At 38.9% G+C, this 19,749-nt stretch overlaps 1 protein-coding gene across 10 annotated transcripts in view; it reads right to left on the bottom strand.

Moving 5' to 3' along the window:
- RBM33 (RNA binding motif protein 33) overlaps positions 1-19,749 on the bottom strand; it is a 134,490-nt gene that overhangs the window by 76,074 nt on the left and 38,667 nt on the right. For 5 of the 10 annotated variants that reach the window (XM_015135358.3, XM_015135359.3, XM_015135364.3 and 2 more), the window contains exons 6-7: positions 16,344-16,463; positions 5,190-5,361 (exon numbers count right to left, since the gene is read on the bottom strand). In XM_015135358.3, the coding sequence (XP_014990844.3) occupies positions 5,190-5,361; positions 16,344-16,463 (292 nt within the window). The remainder of the gene's footprint in view (positions 1-5,189; positions 5,362-16,343; positions 16,464-19,749) is intronic. The other 5 variants (XM_015135361.3, XM_077997803.1, XM_015135362.3 and 2 more) reach the window with 1 other exon arrangement.

Here is a 19,749-nt window from a genome sequence, read left to right as displayed (position 1 = left end):
TGGCGTATGACATCAGTCAGAAGCTGTCTCTACCAGTCCTACACCAGTACGATTTTCTTACTGAAGCCAGTAGAATTATTAATAGCATACGATGGCACACAGATGCAAGAAAACAAATTCCTGGTCCTTCTCACTTAAAAACAAAACTATTAATGAACTCACTCTGAAATCAAGGTGATTTCATAAAGAATAAAAAACTCAATTTAATACATATCATTTCAATTTTTCATATTTATTTTCTTAAAACTTTACTGTGAAGCCTTCTTATATGCATGCAGACTGATAGAGAAGCCAAATCAAGTGAGAGCAAAGTCACAGGAGAAAACGCTCATGCAAACACGTGTGGAGTGTCCAGCAGCTGCTCACTGCTCTGCCAAATGCTTCAGGGATGCAGAAAACATGGGCATTGGCCCCAAGAAACTTCAGATGGCACATTATTCTATATTCCTAAAGGGAACGAAAATGACTTAGCCACATATGGTCCTTTTACAACACTAGCTAAATTGGGACAACAGATCTTACGCCACATTTTCTAAAAATGTCACTGAGTATACCAAGATGCCTTCTCCTGCCTTCTTCCCCAGCCAAGGGTAAGCTTTCAATATTACCAGAGTCTACCTTCTACCTTGGATCCCATCGTCATCTCCAAACTCCTCCAAAATCTCTAAGCCACATTTTTCTTGAAATTGTTTCTATGGTACCCCTCTCCCCGTCAAAGAAAACTAGACCCCATTTGAAAGAAAATTTAATCTCTTCTTAACCAGTATAGACTTTTATTCTAATCTTGACTACATGATTAGTTCACACACACATTTTATGCAGTGAATCAGCAATTATTTTTCTAGTGGTTCTGAGTGTCAAGATTAATTTCACTTTCCTCAGTAATAAAATGGTTTCAAATGACATCTTTAATCAGCAAGTAAAAACGCTTTCCTCCAATTGAGACAAGCTGTCACAAAAGGTCACCAAAATATGACAGGATGGAAATTACATTTGTAACTTCAACTGAAATGTTAATTTCCCTTTAAGTGTTTTCTGAACTATGTCTAGATTCTAAAGAGATACATACCTCAATGTAACAAAGTTTTACACTGTATTGTCCCTTTCTCAAATGTTAAGAAAAATGTATTTGCATGCAAATAATTTTATAATAGTTGAAATACATATAGAACACACAATTTGTTTGGAAAAATAACAAAAGATAATCTGAGATTTTTTAAAGACAACTGAATCAAGAAAATTTTAAAGGCCCTGCAAATACAAGGACCATTAAGTACTACTGCTGGCATTAGCAATTCTGAACTGTTTGTTACTACAGAGAAATCTCTTTCCCACAGATCCTCTGAAATTAATATTATTTCAAGAGAATATTTTGTGGGTGTACAAGCAGGTTCTTTAGGCTACAGCAATAAAAAACAACTTAAAATGTAACACAAGCCAATGAAACTTAGAATAAAATAATCTGGAAGCCTACTCACAGATAATGCCAACTAAAATAAATGCAGTCTTTCATTTATGGCTTACATTGCTTTCTAAGGCAATCTAAGGGCCACCTCCCAGACGAAGACACAGCTCTCAACTTGGAGGACTGGCAACTGGGGGACACTGGTCAGTGACACTGTCTTCAGAAATGGCGACTGGCACTTTCACAGTGAACCGTTCCTTACACATGCCTGCTCTGTAACCCTGCTCAACTGAGCTCCAGGAGGGAGTTAAGCACTTACACCCTACGACATCCTTTGTGTGTAATGAATTAATTTATTTCCTAAGTATGTAGTTCTGTACCATCCTTGGGAAAACTGAGAACACTGTCATTCAAATCTTTTTCTGTAAGGTTTAATTTCCACAATCCTGATTGAGCAAAAAAAGCTAGTTAATTAAGATCTTAACCTAGATGAAAGCCCAGAATTCTACTTCTAATCCAATCTGCATTCAAAATACCAATCAACAACTGTGCATAAAACTGTTCCTTAACTGCTGAGCCTGTCATATGTACGAATGTTTTTCACAGAGATGTGAATGTGAAAAAAGACTAAAAGTAACCAAAACTCCCTCCTAGATTGGAAGAGAACTCGTTTCACATGTAAAGTTTCAGAGTAAGAAACTGGGGATACCAGTGCATTATTTGATTCTCCCTTTTGAAGAATGAAGTGTTCTCAATACTAACAATGATATCAGTGGGGAAAAAAAAAAGTATATCTCATAAGACAACAGGTACTCTGGTAGCAAGATATTTTAATCCCATTACAGAGCAGGCAAACAGCTTTACAGAATCAAATAAATGTAATTATTTCCACACAGAACCTGAGACTGTTCAGGTTTTTTGATTTTGATCTCTAGGAGCACACAAATAAACTGATGTGTAAAAATGTATTCAAATGTCTTAGTTTACCAAATATTGAGGCATTATCTCTTTTTCAATATATATTTCCTCGGATGTAAAATTCATCTTTTGTTTGGGGGGAGGTGCTGAAGGTAACAAGAGAATTCACTGTTTTAGGAAACCAATCTTTTGATGGACAGAAAAATCCTCCTTTTGTGTTGGGAAAAATCCTAACTTGACAATTATGTGAAACTCACGTTTCCAAGCACCAAGCTTTCTTAAGTAATACGGAACAGAAAAGGTACTTTTAACTATGGTTTCACCTGCCCTATCATCTTGCCAAACAACCATTCTACACAAATGCAGTCAAGTGCTTTCTTCATTATTTACAAGAATGGTCATTAATCAAGCTGTTTATGTTTATAGCTACTCTGCCTCTAAGGACCTCATGCTCTTCCCCCATAATTCAAAGGAGAGGACTTGTCCACCACAAACCAACCTTTCCAGCTTCTTGTCCCAGGATTACATGAACATAAAGCTGCCAGACGCCTTAAAAAGCAAAACAGATTTAATACAAGTTATTTAAATACATGAAATTGTAAATGACCTTGGAAAGAACAAAATGAGGAAAAAGTCCTGAGAAGGAGATGCAGGACTGAAACAGACACTAAGCACACATGCAAGCTGGCCATCACTGCAGAACCAGGATGTTACTAGTGGGTAGGTGGAGGCACAATGAACAGGGATGAGACGACGAAACCAGGGAGGTGGGAAAGGCAGAGAGGCACCACAAATCAGGGCAGGGTGGTACAGAAGAGGGAAGACGAGCCATGAAATCCACAGCTGCCCCACAGGGAGCGGACTACAGAGTTGGGGAAAGGCCCCCATTTGTAATGTTGTCTAGTAAGTGAATTAATAGTCTTAGAGCTTGTAGCTACCTGCGGAGTTCTCAGTGACTAAGCTTTTACATATCATGTTTTAAATGTATGTGATCAAAGCCACAGCCCAGATAACAAGACCCAACAAAAGAAGTAGTAGCCATGACTAATCCCTCTCTTCCTCCATCCCTCCCCAGTTCAGGAAGCCTTACGCCTTCCAGGTGGTGGCTGTGGGTTGCCCTTAGAATTCCTTAGTATTCTGCCAGGTATGGAGAGCTTTCCTTTGTTCATCTCATCCCAAGCCAAAGCGTCTCTGCTCAAGTAAGACTGTTGTATGATATCACCAATTCCTCCTGTTGACATGTTTTGTTTATTCCCATCCTTCTGTTTTAAGACCTTCGCTCCATCTTTTACCTAAGGCCAATGCCAGACTCTATTTCTTAGAAATTAAAGATGCTATATTAAGAAATCTGCTTCAGATTAACTGGCAACTTCATACTATAACTTGAAAAAAGTCTAGGGAAATCTTGGGCCACAAGATGTAGTAGCAGTAAACTAGACCACAAAGAGAGAACACAAAGATTCTAGAAGAATCTCTCTGAACAATCTTGCCTAGTAAATTAAGGTAAGACTGGTTGACTACTGCTAACTTGTGCATCTTTGGAGCTTAGTGTCCTTCCACAGAATTCGTATCTGCTACTTAAAGATACAGGCTCATATTTTGGACAAAAAAACGACTATGAATAACGGTTTTAAGAAGTAATAAAAGTAACCATGAAAGTTAAGTCTTGATTCTTATCTAGACCAAGACCAGACGGCAGGCAGAGCCCCTGTGTCCTCCTGCCCGCCTGCCCTCCTCCTCGGAAGGACAATATCCCAGTGGTTCTGGAAGCACCAGTGCAGGAGCAGCATTGCTTGGTAACTCATTAGAAATACAACTTTCTAGGCCAGGCGCGGTGGCTCACGCCTGTAATCCCAGCACTCAGGGAGGCCAAGGTGGGTGGATCATGAGGTCAGGAGTTTGAGACCAGCCTGGACAATACAGTGAAACCCCGTCTCTACTAAAAATACAAAAACTAGCCAGGTGTGGTGGTGCGCACCTGTAGACCCAGCTACTCAGGAGGCTGAGGGAGAAGATACTTGAACCTGGAAGGTGGAAGTTGCCGTGAGCCAAGATTGTGTCACTACACTCCAGCTTGGGCAACACAGTGAGACTCTGTCTCAAAAACAAAACAAAAAAAATACAACTTTTTTGGGCTCTACCCTATATCTAATCAATCAGAGAAGCTGGGAGTAGGTCCCAAAATCTGTGTTTTAACAAGTCCTCTGAGATTCTGACGCTCACTCAAATTTGGAATCACTGCTTTATTCTTTGCAGTGAACATTGAAAAACACTGTATAATGAGGGGTAGGGTCACTATTAAAAGTCTTTGTGAATCAGCAGCTGTCTAGTAGACTTTTCACACAGCAAGCTGTGCTCAGAGCGATTATTTCTACAAACGAGTCAGCTTGTCTCAGTAAAGACAGAGGAACTGCAGAAAACACAAAAAAACAAGACAGTTATGAAGACACTAAAAGGTACAAAATATAAACCAGTCTTGTCCAGAATTCGCCCTGACAACCTTAAGGTCTTGGGAAGGGTCAACATGGCCCCATAGCTACCATCCCCATGCCACCTTTTGAAGACCAGCCAGGAACCACATAGTATGTACAAGAGCAGCTCTAGGCCACAGACTCAAAAAAAAAAATTTTTTTTTTAATTATCTTAAACATTTTATTCAAGCATCTTAAATCCATAAACAGCAATGATTTTAAAGAATGAGTTTTACAGTACCATAACAGCACTCACTCCACAGTCCAGCCACCCTCCGGATGGCAGCCACAATTATCCAGTCAACCTTCTTTGCCTACTTTGATTAATTACAGCAATACTATGGAGGAAGTTGAAATGACAGTGAAGGAGGATGGGAGACAGGCAAAAAAGTTACCCAAAGTTTCTGGAATGTTCCTTCTCTCTCTAGTTACATCTGAGAGCCTAATAATTGTTCCTTCTTTCCTTTCAGTTTTGAAACGTAATCGTCCAGATTCTTCATCATCTTCTTCTTCTTCATCTGATTCTTCTTTGATGTCCTTTTGAAGTTCCAATGTTTCCATACCTCCCTACATTGCAGACACACAAGGCAAAAAGAGGACAGTAAGTTCATATTCTTTTGAATTAAATATTAAAGAATGCTAAAATATTTATTTATATTTACGATGTAAAAAATACTGCAAAATGTCCTGTTAAAAGGCCACATGAAATCCTCAACTGACTCCAGGAGAAAATAACCTTAAACATTAACAGTTAATGTTCAAAAAAAAAAAAAAGAAAAAAAGAAAGGTCAAATTCTTGCTTGCAATTAATAGACAAAGTCCTACACATCATTGCTGCTTACACTTCTGAGAGAATAAACAAATTCCAAAAATTCCTGCTGGACTTATTGCTTTGAGTTTAACACAGTTCATAGCAAAGTTCAATGTATTAATTAAACTGACACTAAAGTTCTATGAGTTTATTGTAACTTAAAGGCTTAACATTTTATAACTCCTGACCCCAACTACCTTCCCTTCATTGACAGACAAGCAGTCCGAACGAGCCGCTGTTCTACTGATGCAGCGTCCAAAGTCTTTTCATCATTTCTCCCTCCTGTTTACATCATTCTCACCGTCTAGAGTTAATTTATCACTAGCTTTGACTGAGACTATTGAAAAGGAGAAACTTTTTTTCTTTAGTCATGTCTTCACACTAACACCAGCTTTTATCTGAAATTTTATTATATCAGTATTCCCTACAAAAATTTTCCCTAACCTCAGCCCAAATTAAAAGTAATTTCTTTGTGGACAATTCTTACTGCCAAGTGTCACTCATGTTCCTAGTGAAAGAATCACCTCTCACCTCGATCAGTCTCTGCGACCCACTCTTAGACATAAAATAAGTCCCTACAGAGAGCAAGGTTAATTTAAATACTTTTTATCAATGTGAAGAAAATATATTTGCTCCTTTATTCTCCTGATTTATAATATGTAAATATTTACTCTTAATAGAAGTAACAGTGAAAACAGTGAACTTTATTAGAAAATGCACAAGAAAAAAATGAAAACCAACCAATGACACAATCATTTTATATTCTTGCCTTTTTCAGTACTTTTGATGTAAAAAGACCAACTACAAATGCACACACTCTACTATAAATCCTCCAAGTGGAAAAAGATCTTCCGGAGCACAAATGCCTGAACGGCAGGAGATGACCGTAAACTACAACTTTCACCATAAGCCTGACAATTGCACTCAGTATGCTGACGTCCAGCATACTGCAGAATCTTAAAGTACCAAAATCTCAGGATTTTTGCTGGTTTGATACCATTATTTCTGTACTACTGAGTGTTTGAAATCAGAAGGATGCCTGCAAGGTACATGCTGCACCACACTTTCCAACAGAACCAAAGCCAGCTTCCTTAGGACATCTCTTGACCACTCCCATGAAGCTCTAGAGCAGCACTTCTCCAATTCAATGCCCAGTCATCAGTGGCAATCATGTTGAAAAGCAGATTCTGACTCAGCAGATTCAGGGTGGGGCCTGGAATTCTCCACTTCTAACAAGCTTCCAGGTGACGCCAACACTTTAGGTCCACAGACTGAGTAGAGTAGCAAAGCCAAAAGGGAGGAAAAGAAATCACTACCAACAAAGCAAAGATTCTACAAAGTCATTTTCAATTCAACTATTAACAACTGTAAGCACAGTTCAAAGACTTTCCAAACAAGTGTAATGTAAAACAAGACAGCACTGAAATTAATATAGTTTATTCTGCATCCAAATCTCCATCTAAGAAATCTAAAGAGGATAAAGATGAGTTGAAAATTGTTTCTTCCTAGATATTTACCCTAGAGAAATGATACCTTATGTTCAAACAGACCTATAGGAAAATGTTTATTCTATTCAGGATCACTAAAACTGGAAACACTTAAATGTCCTTCAATGAATGGATGGATAAACTGTTGTGCACCCAGACCACAGAATGCTACTTCGCCATACAATGGAATGACCTATTGATACAGCAGGGATAACATCATAAAGACATCATTATACTGAGTAAAAGAAGTCAGTCTCAAAAGGTTATACACTGCAAGGACTCCATTTATATGATATTCTCCAAGGAGCAAAATTATACCGGTAACCAGTGGTTAGGAAAGAAGGAAAGGTATAGCCACAAAAGGATAGCACAAGGAGTATTTTTGAGTGATGGAACCATCCTAGAATGAAAACTTCTGGTCCAAATCTTGGGGCTCAGTTAATCCTTCAACTACATCAAAGACTAGGGAAACCGAACTGACAGACACCAACCACGGCTGATACCACCTGCTCGACTGCAGACCATTTGACGATATTCACTAAGCTAGGCTTAACTCTTCAGCCACTGAAGAAATACTACCTCTTATTTTAAATACGGGGCTTAAAAAAATCCATCTCCCTTGACCATATGGTTTAGAAAATTAACCTGTCTGCCAAAAGGTTGATCTTCCGTATAATTTTTTTTTCCCCAAGACGGAGTCTTGCTCTGTTGCCCAGGCAGTGGTATGATCTTGGCTCACGACAACCTCTGCCTCCCGGGTTCAAGCAATTCTCCTGCTTCAGCCTCCCGAGAAGCTGAGATTACAGGCGCTCACCACCACGCCTGACTAATTTTGGTATTTTCAGTCGAGATGGAGTTTCACCATGTTGGTCAGGCTGGTCTCGAAATCCTGACCTCGTGATCTGCCCATCTCGGCCTCCCAAAGTGCTGGGATTACAGGCGTGAGCCACTCCGCCTGGCCTTCTGTATAATTTTTTAACAAATATTATCTAGCATGCCACTGACAAGCTACATTCCACTGATGGGTAGGTGTGGGGCTACAATATAAAAACCAAACTATCCTAAGATTATGTTGTGTAAACATTTAAATGTGCATGTAAATCTTTCATTTCACTATAGACACTGCCAAAAATAGTCGAGGTTTGATTTTTAGTTACTGATTTATTGTGAAAACCTCAAAGATTTATTTTTAATTCTTAATACAGAGTGCATATGAAAATCACCATCAAAGTACTTAAAAAAACAGAGAGGTCCACGTAGGCTTTATTTCGTAAATGTAGAAAGAACTGGAAAAGAAAAGAGGGAACGATACTCAAAGACTTGTATATATTTTGAAGTTCTCCAGTTAATTCCGAAATGAAACTATGATCTCAGTGATTTGAAAGAAAATTGAATATTCTATCCCAAAATCTAAACAGAAACAATGGGTAATTCTCTGAAACACACACATACACAAATGTAAATATATATATATATATATAGAGAGAGAGAGAGAGAGAGAGAGAGAAAACATTGCTTACAAAAAGTTCACAGAGTTTTTAATGCTTATTGATAGAATAATTGATACATCATCAAATAAAAATGGAAGTCATTCTACCAACAGTGAAAATTTATGGGTTGGAAAGACTGAGCAAACTGTGCAAAAATTAGAAGAAAAAGAATTACAGACCAATGTCCTTCATTAATACAGAAACAAAATCCTTTTTAAAAGTAAAAGTACACGGAATCTCACCAAATATAAAAAGGATAATACATCACAACCAAGTGGGGTTTATCCAGAAACAGGAGGTTGATTTAACATTCAAAATCAGTCAAATCTTACCTGAAGAATTCCAAATCTATGGAGATCCGCCTCCTCCTCCTCCTCCAGGAGGTGGGGCTTAAGTTCCTTTCCTCCCCTCTCCCCACAACCCCTTCCCCTTAAGGTAGCCTAGACTTAGTGACTTGTTTCCAAAGAACAGAACAAGGAAAGAGAAAGCAACATTACAATGAAGAAAACTGGCAGACACTGTCTGACCCAAGTGACCAGGGTGGGCGCTGCCAGGGACGCTGTGGATGTCACGTGCCCAGTGGCACAAGGGTTCCATAGTGTTCTTTCCAAAATCCACAACCTCAGGCTAATCACGAAAACAGCGTCAAACAAACCGAGATTGGGAGACACTGTACAGGATACTCAGGCAGCACTTGCTAAGGCTGTCAAGGTCATGAAATACAAGGAAACACTAAGAAACCGTCGCACAACAAAGGGGAATGGAGAGACAACAATGGGGTACGTGGCTTGGGTCCTAGACCAGTGAGAGGCCATGAAGAGAAAAACTAGTCAAATGGAAATAAAATCTGGAACATGGTTCATCATTTTTTTGTTAATTTAATTCACAATAACAAAAGCCATATAATTATCTCAATAGATGGGGAAAAAAAAGCATCAACAAAATTCAATACCCATTTCTGATTTTTAACAAAATCCCAGCAAACTCAAAATAGAAAAGAACTGCTTCAATCTGATATAAAAACGTACAGCTAGCACACTTAATGATGAAATAAACATTTTCCCCTTAACATCAGGAACAGGCAAGAATGTCTGTCCTGAATGTTTGTTTCTGTTCACACAGTACCAGAGGTCAATGACACAAAAGAAAGAAAGAAATGGACAGATTGAGAAGGAAGAATTTTAAAACTGTCATTATTAACAGGCAATATGATTATTAAGATGTTAGTTTTTCCCAATTTGATGTAAAAACACTATCCATTCTCTATCAAAATCCTAACCAGACTTTTAAGTAGTTATTCACAAGTCCATTCCACAATTTATACAGAAATTCAAAGGACCATCAATAGCCAAATTAAAGGAAGAATAAAATTAGTGAATTTACACAACGTGCTTTCATGTTACAGTAATCGAGACTGTATAGTACTGGTATAAGGATACAAAAACAACGCAACAGAAAGAGACTAAAACCTAATTTTATTATCAGGACAAGCACTGTGGCGCTCCAAAGGGAAAGGAAAGTCGTTACAACAAATAGTTGTGAACAATTAGAAAAACGCATGGAAAAAACGGAGTGTCATACCACACAGGCACACCCAGACACAGACACACACACACACAGACACACACACACACACATACACACACACACACACACACAGCATGGAAAAAACGGAGTGTCATACCACACAAGCACACCCAGACACAGACACACACACACACAGACACACACACACACACACACACACACAGCATGGAAAAAACGGAGTGTCATACCACACAGGCACACCCAGACACAGATACACACACACACACAGACACACCCAGACACACACACACACACACACACGTTGAGAAAGATCATAATCTTAACTAAAATTATACTGTAAAGTGTCCAGAAGAAAACAAGATAACAACTCTGGAGTAAACAAAGATTTCTTAGGTCACAAAATTCTTTGTACTTCATCAAAATTAAAATGTTGTGCTCATGAAAAGATATATTTAAGAAAATGAGGCCAAGCATCATAGCTCACACCCGTAATCCCAGCACTTTGGGAGGCCCAGGCGGGCAGATCACTTGAGGTCAGGAGTTCAAGACCAGCCTGGCCAACATGGTGAGACCTTGTCTCTACCAAAAATATAAAAAATTAGCCAGGTGTGGTGGCACGTGCCTGTAAACTCAGCTACTCGGGAGGCTGAGGCAAGAGAATTGCTTGAACCCAGGAGGCAGAGGTTGCAGTGAGCCGAGATCATGCCACTGCACTCCAGCCTGGGTTACAGAGCGAGACTCCGTTTCAAAGAAAAAAAGAAAATGGAAACACAAGCCATAAGCTCAGAGAAAATATTTATAGTACGAATACGTAATATGTAATTATCTGCCAATGTAATGATATCCAGAATATACAGACAACTATCTATCTAGAATATATGCAGTATGTATGCATACATATTCTCCCTAAAAAAGATATATTGTGTATGTAGAAAATATATGGATAGACAGCATATCTTCTCTATGAAAAATATACAGGCTATATATAGCATATATAGAAAAAAAAAGACAACCCATTTTTTTTTTGAGTGAGAGACTAAAACTAGAAGCAAAGAAGATATACGAAAGTCAATCACTCATGGAATGGTGCTCAACATCATTAGAGGTCAGATAAACGCAAACCAAAACCACGATGACACACCCACCAGAAGGATTACATCAAGAGACTGGCAACATCAAATGATGAGGAACAATGGAGACTCTCCCACATTACTGGTGGGAGTGCCAAATGGTACAGCCACTTTGGAAAACCAATGGCGGTTTGTTATAAAAGTAAACATACCTCTAGACTGTCTCAGCAATTCCACTACTTGTTAATAACCAAGAGAAACAAAAAGACACATCAACAAAAAGATGGATAATATGGATAATATGATCCTTTTAGTAGCTTTATTCATAATAACAAAAAAACTGGAAACAACCCAAATGTCTACCATCGGGAGAATGAACAAATGGGGTACATCCATAAAACCGAATAAATTATTAATACACACAACTACTTGGATGAATCTCAAAAACATGTTGAGGAACAGAAGCAAGACACAGGAACACACACACTAGATGACTACATTTAGGTGATGTTCCAGACTGGGAAATGCCAGTCTAGGTACAGAAATAAGAAAAGCTTTACTCGAGGAGTCAGGACTGAACAGACAAAAACATTCTGCGTAATGCAACTGTTCCTTATCAACCAAGGGATAGTAACTTGGATGTATACATGTATCAAAACTTACTGTACACTTTACATCTATGCTTATCTCTAAATGTAAACATTATCACCATTTCACAAGTATTTTAAGTGGTGCAAAGATGTTTTTAAAGCTTCTCTCATTTCTTCCTTTACACATGCCAAAACGATCTGAAAATGGCAAGTCTTTTTAAATAACTATGTTAGAAGACAATGGCATAGTTGGCACTAATGTGGCCGCATAACTAAAAAGGATTGATATTTAGTCTTTATAATTAGATCTAACTTGTTTCAAATATAGTGATTTCTCTACATGAACCAAGCAAGAACATTAGTTAAATAAAAGGAGTCACCTAAAATAGGCTTTTCAATCAAAATTAATTAATTGTTTTTAAGTTCTATAATTAAGATTCTAATATAGACCTTCACAGAGCTCCAAGAATGAAGTCATGTGGAAAACTGCAACACACTTTCTGCCGGTCTGAAGCAATGCAGAGCCAGGCGTGCTGCAACACTGGTGGGGCACAGCGCACAGCGGGCTGCTCAGCAACAGCGGGCTGCTCAGCAACACGCAGAGGTTTAGGAAAAGGAGTCCAGGGACTAGGAAGACACCAAAACAGAGGGGTATGTGGCCCATTAAAAATGGTGCTCCTCCCTGAGGACTACACAGTTTATTTAGACTTCTAAAAAAGATGGATGACAAGCCCGCCAAAACCAAATCCTACAAAAGTTGAAATACTAGCAACTTCTACTTCTCAGCACTTAAAACAGTATTATGTACATGAGTTCCCAATAATTATCTCATTGACTAATATTCCACAATGCAGCAGAAAAAAAAAGAAAGACCAAAATATTTATTGCTAGTGTAAAAGACCAGCACATCACCAGCCTCCAGGAAGGACTACTGAAAGTCCTAAGATCAAGAGCATTACAAAGAACCTGCCGTCATCACAAAAGCAAGCAACATAAACAAAGTAAACTAAAACCATCAAGGAAAGGATAAAAAAAGTAAATATACGAATACCTTTTAAAAATATATTTCAACAGTAAATTTAAATTATGAGATATACAGTTTAAAAGTAAAAAATAAATAATACATCTAGCAGATGGTATAAAAAAGATAAAATACTTAATATGGATGAGCTCTTTCTGCTAGAAAGATTCATACTGAAAACAACCCTTAGGAAGTTACATGTGAGAGTGTTAACAGCAAAAAAAAAAAAAAAAAATCACAAGAGTGAAGCAAATGCAACTTCTAGCTCTTTGCCTTCCAAATTGAAGGGTCAGCATTTTCACCACCTTGTGTTTCCCTGTCTCTTCATATTTTAAAAGGAAAAAGAATATTTCTTTACTTATAAAAGTTATTTTGCTTATAGTAAAAAAAATTTTAAATCAGAAAATATTGGAATACAAAGGCTAAATAATTTCACCATTTAGCAGTAATCATTATTACCATTTCCATCTGTAACTACATAGACTTATTTTTTTGAGAATTACACACACACATTTAGATCTGCAGTTACAGGGGGAGCGGAAGGGAAGAATTTTATCATCTTGCTCTTTACACTTAATGCATCACGAGCACCTTTCCAAGCCAAACAGAACTAAGACAACACTTGGTATACTGCATTCCACTTTAAGGTTAGACCGTGATTTAGTCTTCTATACATTGGTTCCATCTATTTTCAATGCTGCAAACAAATACTTGATACATATACCTTTGAACACAGATTAATTCTTTTGGATAAATTTGCTAAGGTGGAATTGATGGGTCCAAGGACAAGAGCTTTAAAGCTTTTAATACTGTCAAGAACAGTGAAGAGTGTAAGATTTTACTCTACTTGCAAGCTAACAAGTTAGCTGGCCACCATTTCATGGAAGCTGTAAGAAAGCTAAGACTCTTTGTCAGAAATAAGGAGACTAGGAGAATGTTGTTTGTATCACTAGCAGTAGCATTCTACACCAGCTTCAACAGGCCCCACTCCCAACTGGGCCATGTGAAGAGAGCCAGGTGACCCTGCACACATAGGAGGTTGTGTTACAGGAGGGACCTCACTGCACAGGAAGCCCTGAATGTGTCACAATGGGCAGGAAGCAAGCCTGCCCTTACTCCAGAGGAAGACACTGCATCTGGAGCTGTCAGATACACCAGAATCCTCCAAAAGGTATTCTAGAACAAAGGATAGGCAGTGATTTGTTCACTTTGCTCAAAAACCTGCAGCTAAGCGAAGGACCCTCAGAAAACTGTCTCCTGACAATGTTTCCAAAACACTCTCTCAAGTGAATCAGACTACATCTGGTCAATAATTCTGAGGTCTGTCTATATTAGATTAAAATTCTCCATTTTCTTTTAATTTTTATTGAATATGTCTTCATATACTCATTGTTCATTTGCTTATTCAAGTCCTGAATTATTGTCTCACATTATTTGTCCTCCTTTTTCTCCCTCCTCCACCACACGAGAGACACTGAAAATCAAAGAAAAAAAAATCACCTTTTTTTCTGGACACAGGGACTCACTCTGTTACCCAAACTGGAGGGCAGTGGCGCAATCACAGCTCATTGCAACCTCTGCCTCCTGGCCTCAAGTGATCCTCCAACCCCAGCCTCCTGAGTAGCTGGGACCACAGGTGCCACCACACCTGGCTAATTTTTTGTACTTTTGGTAGAGATGGGGCTTCGCCATGTTGCCCATGTTGGTCTCCTGAGCTCAAGTGACCCGACCACCTAGGCCTCCGAAAGTGCTGGGATTACAGGCGTAAGACACAGCACCCAGCCGGGTCACCATTTTTTATAATAGTCATCTTTTGTTTTAATATTTTAATGAGTACAGTCCAGGAATTGAAGTTAAAAGCACCTAGAACTAGAAGGTACTTCCAGAAGGCACCCGGGCAATGATAGTACTTGTTAACATTCTTATTCTTTAACTGCCTTACAATAAAAGTTTACATAACCATCTTTTGAAAACTGAAATCTACAAAACCTTTCCCTATTTTAAGATATGCTACAGAGTATCAGGGAAGAATAAACAAAATATTGTTATCTAAAAACTAAAATAAATTACAAGGAAAAACGAACAACGAAATTAGTTTTCCAACTTCAAAATACCACAAACAAAAAGGACATGAAATTAAAAGGCACCGAATTCCTTGGTTTCTCTCTCAACTATTTACCATGAGGAATGATCTCCACGCAGTCTTCTAATTATCTCTCCTTTACTGGCTACTTAGATTTTTCTCAGATGTCTTCTGCCTGAATTACCCCTTTTCAAGTTTAACCTAGGCTGGTGCCAGCTTTGTAATAAAGAGAGTGCTACAGAATACAGTGATGAACAAGACACACCTAAGCTCTACTCTCTGTGTGCTTTTAACATCTTCTTTAGCTTTGTCTTAGTTCCTTGGACATTCTTCCACAACTGGAGAATCTGGGTAAAGAGTTCTTTGTGTTATTCTGTCCTTTCTCTAAGTTTCAAATTATTTCAAATAGCAAGCGAGAAAGAGAGAAGAAAGCACACACACACAATATCAAATTTAGTTTGGTGGAGGGGGAGAAAGGGTATGGGCAAGAGGTGCTTCTGTTTTGTAATGTGCACAGCATACACATTCATAGACTGTCATAGTATTATTTACATTAGGGGGAAAAGGGTAAAGAAAATATTTTCTGGGCTGAGTGTCTAAATCCTTGAAATAACACCTAAAGTAAATGGCCTAAGCCAGTAAATATCAGTTTTCATGGCCTCTTGACAAAAGATGACAACAGTATTAAGAAACACTCTTGTGAAGTTCTCAGGCTGAAGAATGACTTGTGGCTTGCATGTCTGGCCCACAGGAGCTAGTTCTGGGGTAAGAGAACAGCAACCATTGAACTCTACGCCTCACCCCACCTCTCAGTACAAATGGCATCTACCTTTCAAGACCTACCTCAGAGTTCAGAGGTTCACCTCTGCCATAAAGCCTCGTCGACCCTGAATCTCTCTCCCCACGGGGTTTCCTCGGTGAACTCCTAGCACTGGCTCTGAGCCTCTCTTAGGTGGTTTTACTTTTTTTGTTTTCACATCACAGGTATTTACACGTCTTTTTTCTCCCCTACATTAGACTCCAATTTCCTTGAAAGCAGCAATCAAGCTTCGTCATCCTTACTTCTTCAACACTAAAAATGCACCTAATTACAGAAACCTTGCAGTATTTGTTGTATAATGGTGCAAATTAACTGTTATTGACTAATTAAAAAGAATCACAGCACTGCTTTCAAAGCACTAACATATACGTCACATTTCTGAAAGATTTCCACCCACATCCCCACAAAACATTTGCAACACTCTTAACACTTACAGGGCACACACTATGCGGAAATCACAGCACACCAGAACTCACTTCCCAAGGAGCCTACAAAGATCAGGTTTTTCACTATACACTCACAGTTCAAAGATATGTATCGACTTTCACTAATGCTAAAAAGATGCTCATTTTAAGTCCAGGGGGAAAAACAACAAACTTTTTGACTCTTTTTAAAAGATGAACAAATACCTCTTCAGTTGCAGGAGCAACCTGGGCATCAGTAATCTCATCTAATTCATCTTCAGCCACACAGTCTTCCTGCTCTCGCAGCCCTTGTTGCCCACCACAAGCCTGCAAGTATTCTTCATCCTAACAGCCATTAAAGAGAAAACAAGTTTTTCTCATACAGCTTCGGGGTGGTTTTTTACGCACTTTTCGTCTTTATGATTCATGCTTAATAATTGTAGAAAGTTTTACTATGGTGATTAGCTGACTGAGCACAAAGCACGAGGCCCAGAAACACGTGTTAACGCAAACAAAGCATATCACGCTGGCCCAGCCACCAGAGCGAGTGCCGTGGGCTTCTGCTTCAAACTCCAAGTGCTCTGTCACACAGCTCCTCTGCAAATCAACAGCACGGAAGAGCCACCTAAAGACACGGTGTATGTGCTCTCACAGAGGAGCTTAGCAGCAGGAGGGGGCTGAAATCATGCCCAACTCTATTTTTGTGGCAATGTAAGACAACAAAAGCGCCAGCAATTAAACAGAGGAGATTTTTAAAAATCACATTTAGTATGTTTCTGCATTAGGCCCCCTTCCCAAATGACAGGAAGAGTCCAGGTTTTGTATGAAACTTAAGAGGTGTATTAGCAAGCAAGCATCCCTTCTGGGTAGATGGAAGAAAGCAGGCAATCTGGCTGGAGACGACCACAACTGTGGAGAAGAAAGAAGGGCTTCTGGTATTGCAACAAGCGACAACATCTGACCCTACTCAGTGGAGGTGGACATCCCAGGGTCCCAGGCTACTTGCTAAAAAATGAACAGTAAAATGGTTCCAAGGCAGACAACCTCAAAGAGTGAACAACCTACAGAAATTTAACAACTGCTGCATGGTACATGACAGTCTCATCTAGAACCCCCAAATAAAGCAGCTGTATTTAAGGTGACAAACCACCTTAGTTCCCACAATTCTTTAAAGACAATCTGAACACAATGCATGTCATTTTCCAGAAAACACTGTTAGCGCCCTATCAAAATAAAAACTATCACTACCCATGAATCACTGGAAGCAGGACATTCAGATTTCAAATAAAGCCAAATAAATGATGCTAATCCAAATCTTCAGCCAGTGTACAATGGAGTACAGTCCACACCCCTGGATTCTCACTGGGAAACAAAAATCTGCTACCCTTGACATAAAATGTCAACCTGAAGTTGTTTTTACAGAACAGTAAGGTCTCAATCTATGTTAATTTTAAAGGCCTTAAATAAACTTATTGCACTTAAAGGTAGAAGTCACCCAACAATTTTCTAATATTTTGTTGACTAAACCAATACACACTCCTTACTAATATAAAAGCACACATTTTCAAATGAAATCACAATCCTCTCCCAAGAAGAGCACCAGCAAAATTCACAGGAAAGAACAGCAGAGCTGTGCATCCAGCTTTATTGATATCTCTGGACCTGCCTTTCTTCAGAGGGAACCGCAAACCTTCCCACTGTACATTCTGGGGTTTCATGATTCTACTCCCAGTTATGCACCAAAGCCCCTCCATGTGGCTTTACACGTAGGTTCCAACAGATCCACATTTCAGAGTTCAAGTCTGGCTTTAGAATGGGGGGTTAACAAACCCAAGGGAGAACAAACATCACAGTCATACAAGCCATTTAATAAACTAAAATACCATTGGGGTACACAAAGACACAATCTGCTCATGTGTTCGTTAGTCTAAAGGTGAATAAATCATCTGAGCTTCAGTGACAGCCTCAGAAGACAGAGACAGAGAGGCTCCCACTGCCGAGCAAGATAAGAGTACCTCCCAATTTAATTCTCTGTGTATCTCCTCCTGTCCAAAGAAGCGGCAATTTCAGACCATTCAGACGTTATCATTGTGATCATCATAAAACAAGAAAAGAATGATCACGGCTAGAACACACGTATTAAGATGAACTGACAGTGCTCACAGAGAGACATTTAACTACTACTGCTCAACTTTAAACTTTACAACTCTCCATGAAAACATTAGGACACTTTCAGAATGTCTAAGTTTTTTTTTTTTTTTTTTTACTTTAAGACTTTAATTCTGAAAAAAAAAAAATCATTTTAATGTGGGAGAGTACTGCGAGTATTATTAAACTGCCACCTTTTCTTCTTTTCAAAACTTGAATCTTAGACCACAAGATGTTAGATAATTAAGTTGGATTTTATTACAACTGGGGCCTATGTGTAACCTCAAGTTTGACAATGGAATACAAGAGAAGGAAATTCCTCACTTGGAAATTCTCTTTACAACAAACTCTGCAAGAACACCAAAGTGAAAGAGGACTTCTATGTGGCTGTGCACACGCATCCTTCAGGCACCTTCCACGCTATGATCTGTGCCGCCTAGTACTAAGTTCACAGGCAAGGCCAACATTCATGATACGGTTTAGCAGTATTTGTGTCCGCAGTGCTTAGACATCAGTAAAGACTTGTTGGACTGCTGAACTTACAGGAGGTGGGAACCCAGGACGATTAGCCAATCATCTTATTTTACTGATGAGTAATAGAAATAATAAAACACTCTAGGCAATAACTAGGCACAATTCTAAAAGATCTTGGTTTAATTTTCAAAAAGCATTTGAAATTACAGTGTCTCACTTTAAGGGCATACAAACACACCAGTAAACCAGAAGGCACGTGCCTACACTAGCGAAGGATTACTAGAACAAATTATTACAGGGTTATGGAAATAACAAGTTCCCCATGATGCCTTTTACATGATTCTATTTACCAAAACTACAAACATTTCTCATTACTGTATCTACCAAAGAGCAAATATTAACCAAAAAAAATTAAATCTTAAAACTATTGAGCGCCAGGGACCGTGGCTCATGCCTGTAATCCCAGAACTTTGGGAGGCCGAGGCAGGTGGATAACGTGAGGTCAAGAGTTCGAAATCAGCCTGGCCAACATGGTAAAACCCCATCTCTACTAAAAACACAAAAATCAGCCAGGTGTGGTGGTGGGCACCTATAATTCCAGCTACTCAGGAGGCTAAGGCAGGAGAACTGTTTGAACCCAGGAAGTAGAGGTCGCAGTGAGTGGTGATCACGCCACTGCACTCCAGCCTAGGCGACAAAGCAAGACTCCGTCTCAAAAAAAAAAAAGAAAACTATTGAGACACCTAAATACAATCATGACTGGAACTAAATATTCTAAGGTTCCACATAAACAATTAATCCTTTTCAAAATTACTCATACACATGACCAAAATTCAGCAACTTCTAAACTATTTTTTTGAAACGAAAGCTTACTCTGAATAAAGATGTAAATACAGAAAAGCAGAGCTACTCCCATTGCAAATGGGCTCTTTAAGGTCCCAATTTTGCATACTCCTGTCACCATCCCAACAGCCCCAATCACTTGGCCCCCATGGTGTTCCCAAAACCC

Source organism: Macaca mulatta, chromosome 3 (assembly GCF_049350105.2).
Source record: "Macaca mulatta isolate MMU2019108-1 chromosome 3, T2T-MMU8v2.0, whole genome shotgun sequence".
NCBI lineage: Eukaryota > Metazoa > Chordata > Mammalia > Primates > Cercopithecidae > Macaca > Macaca mulatta.
This window is presented reverse-complemented; position numbering and strand designations above follow the sequence as displayed.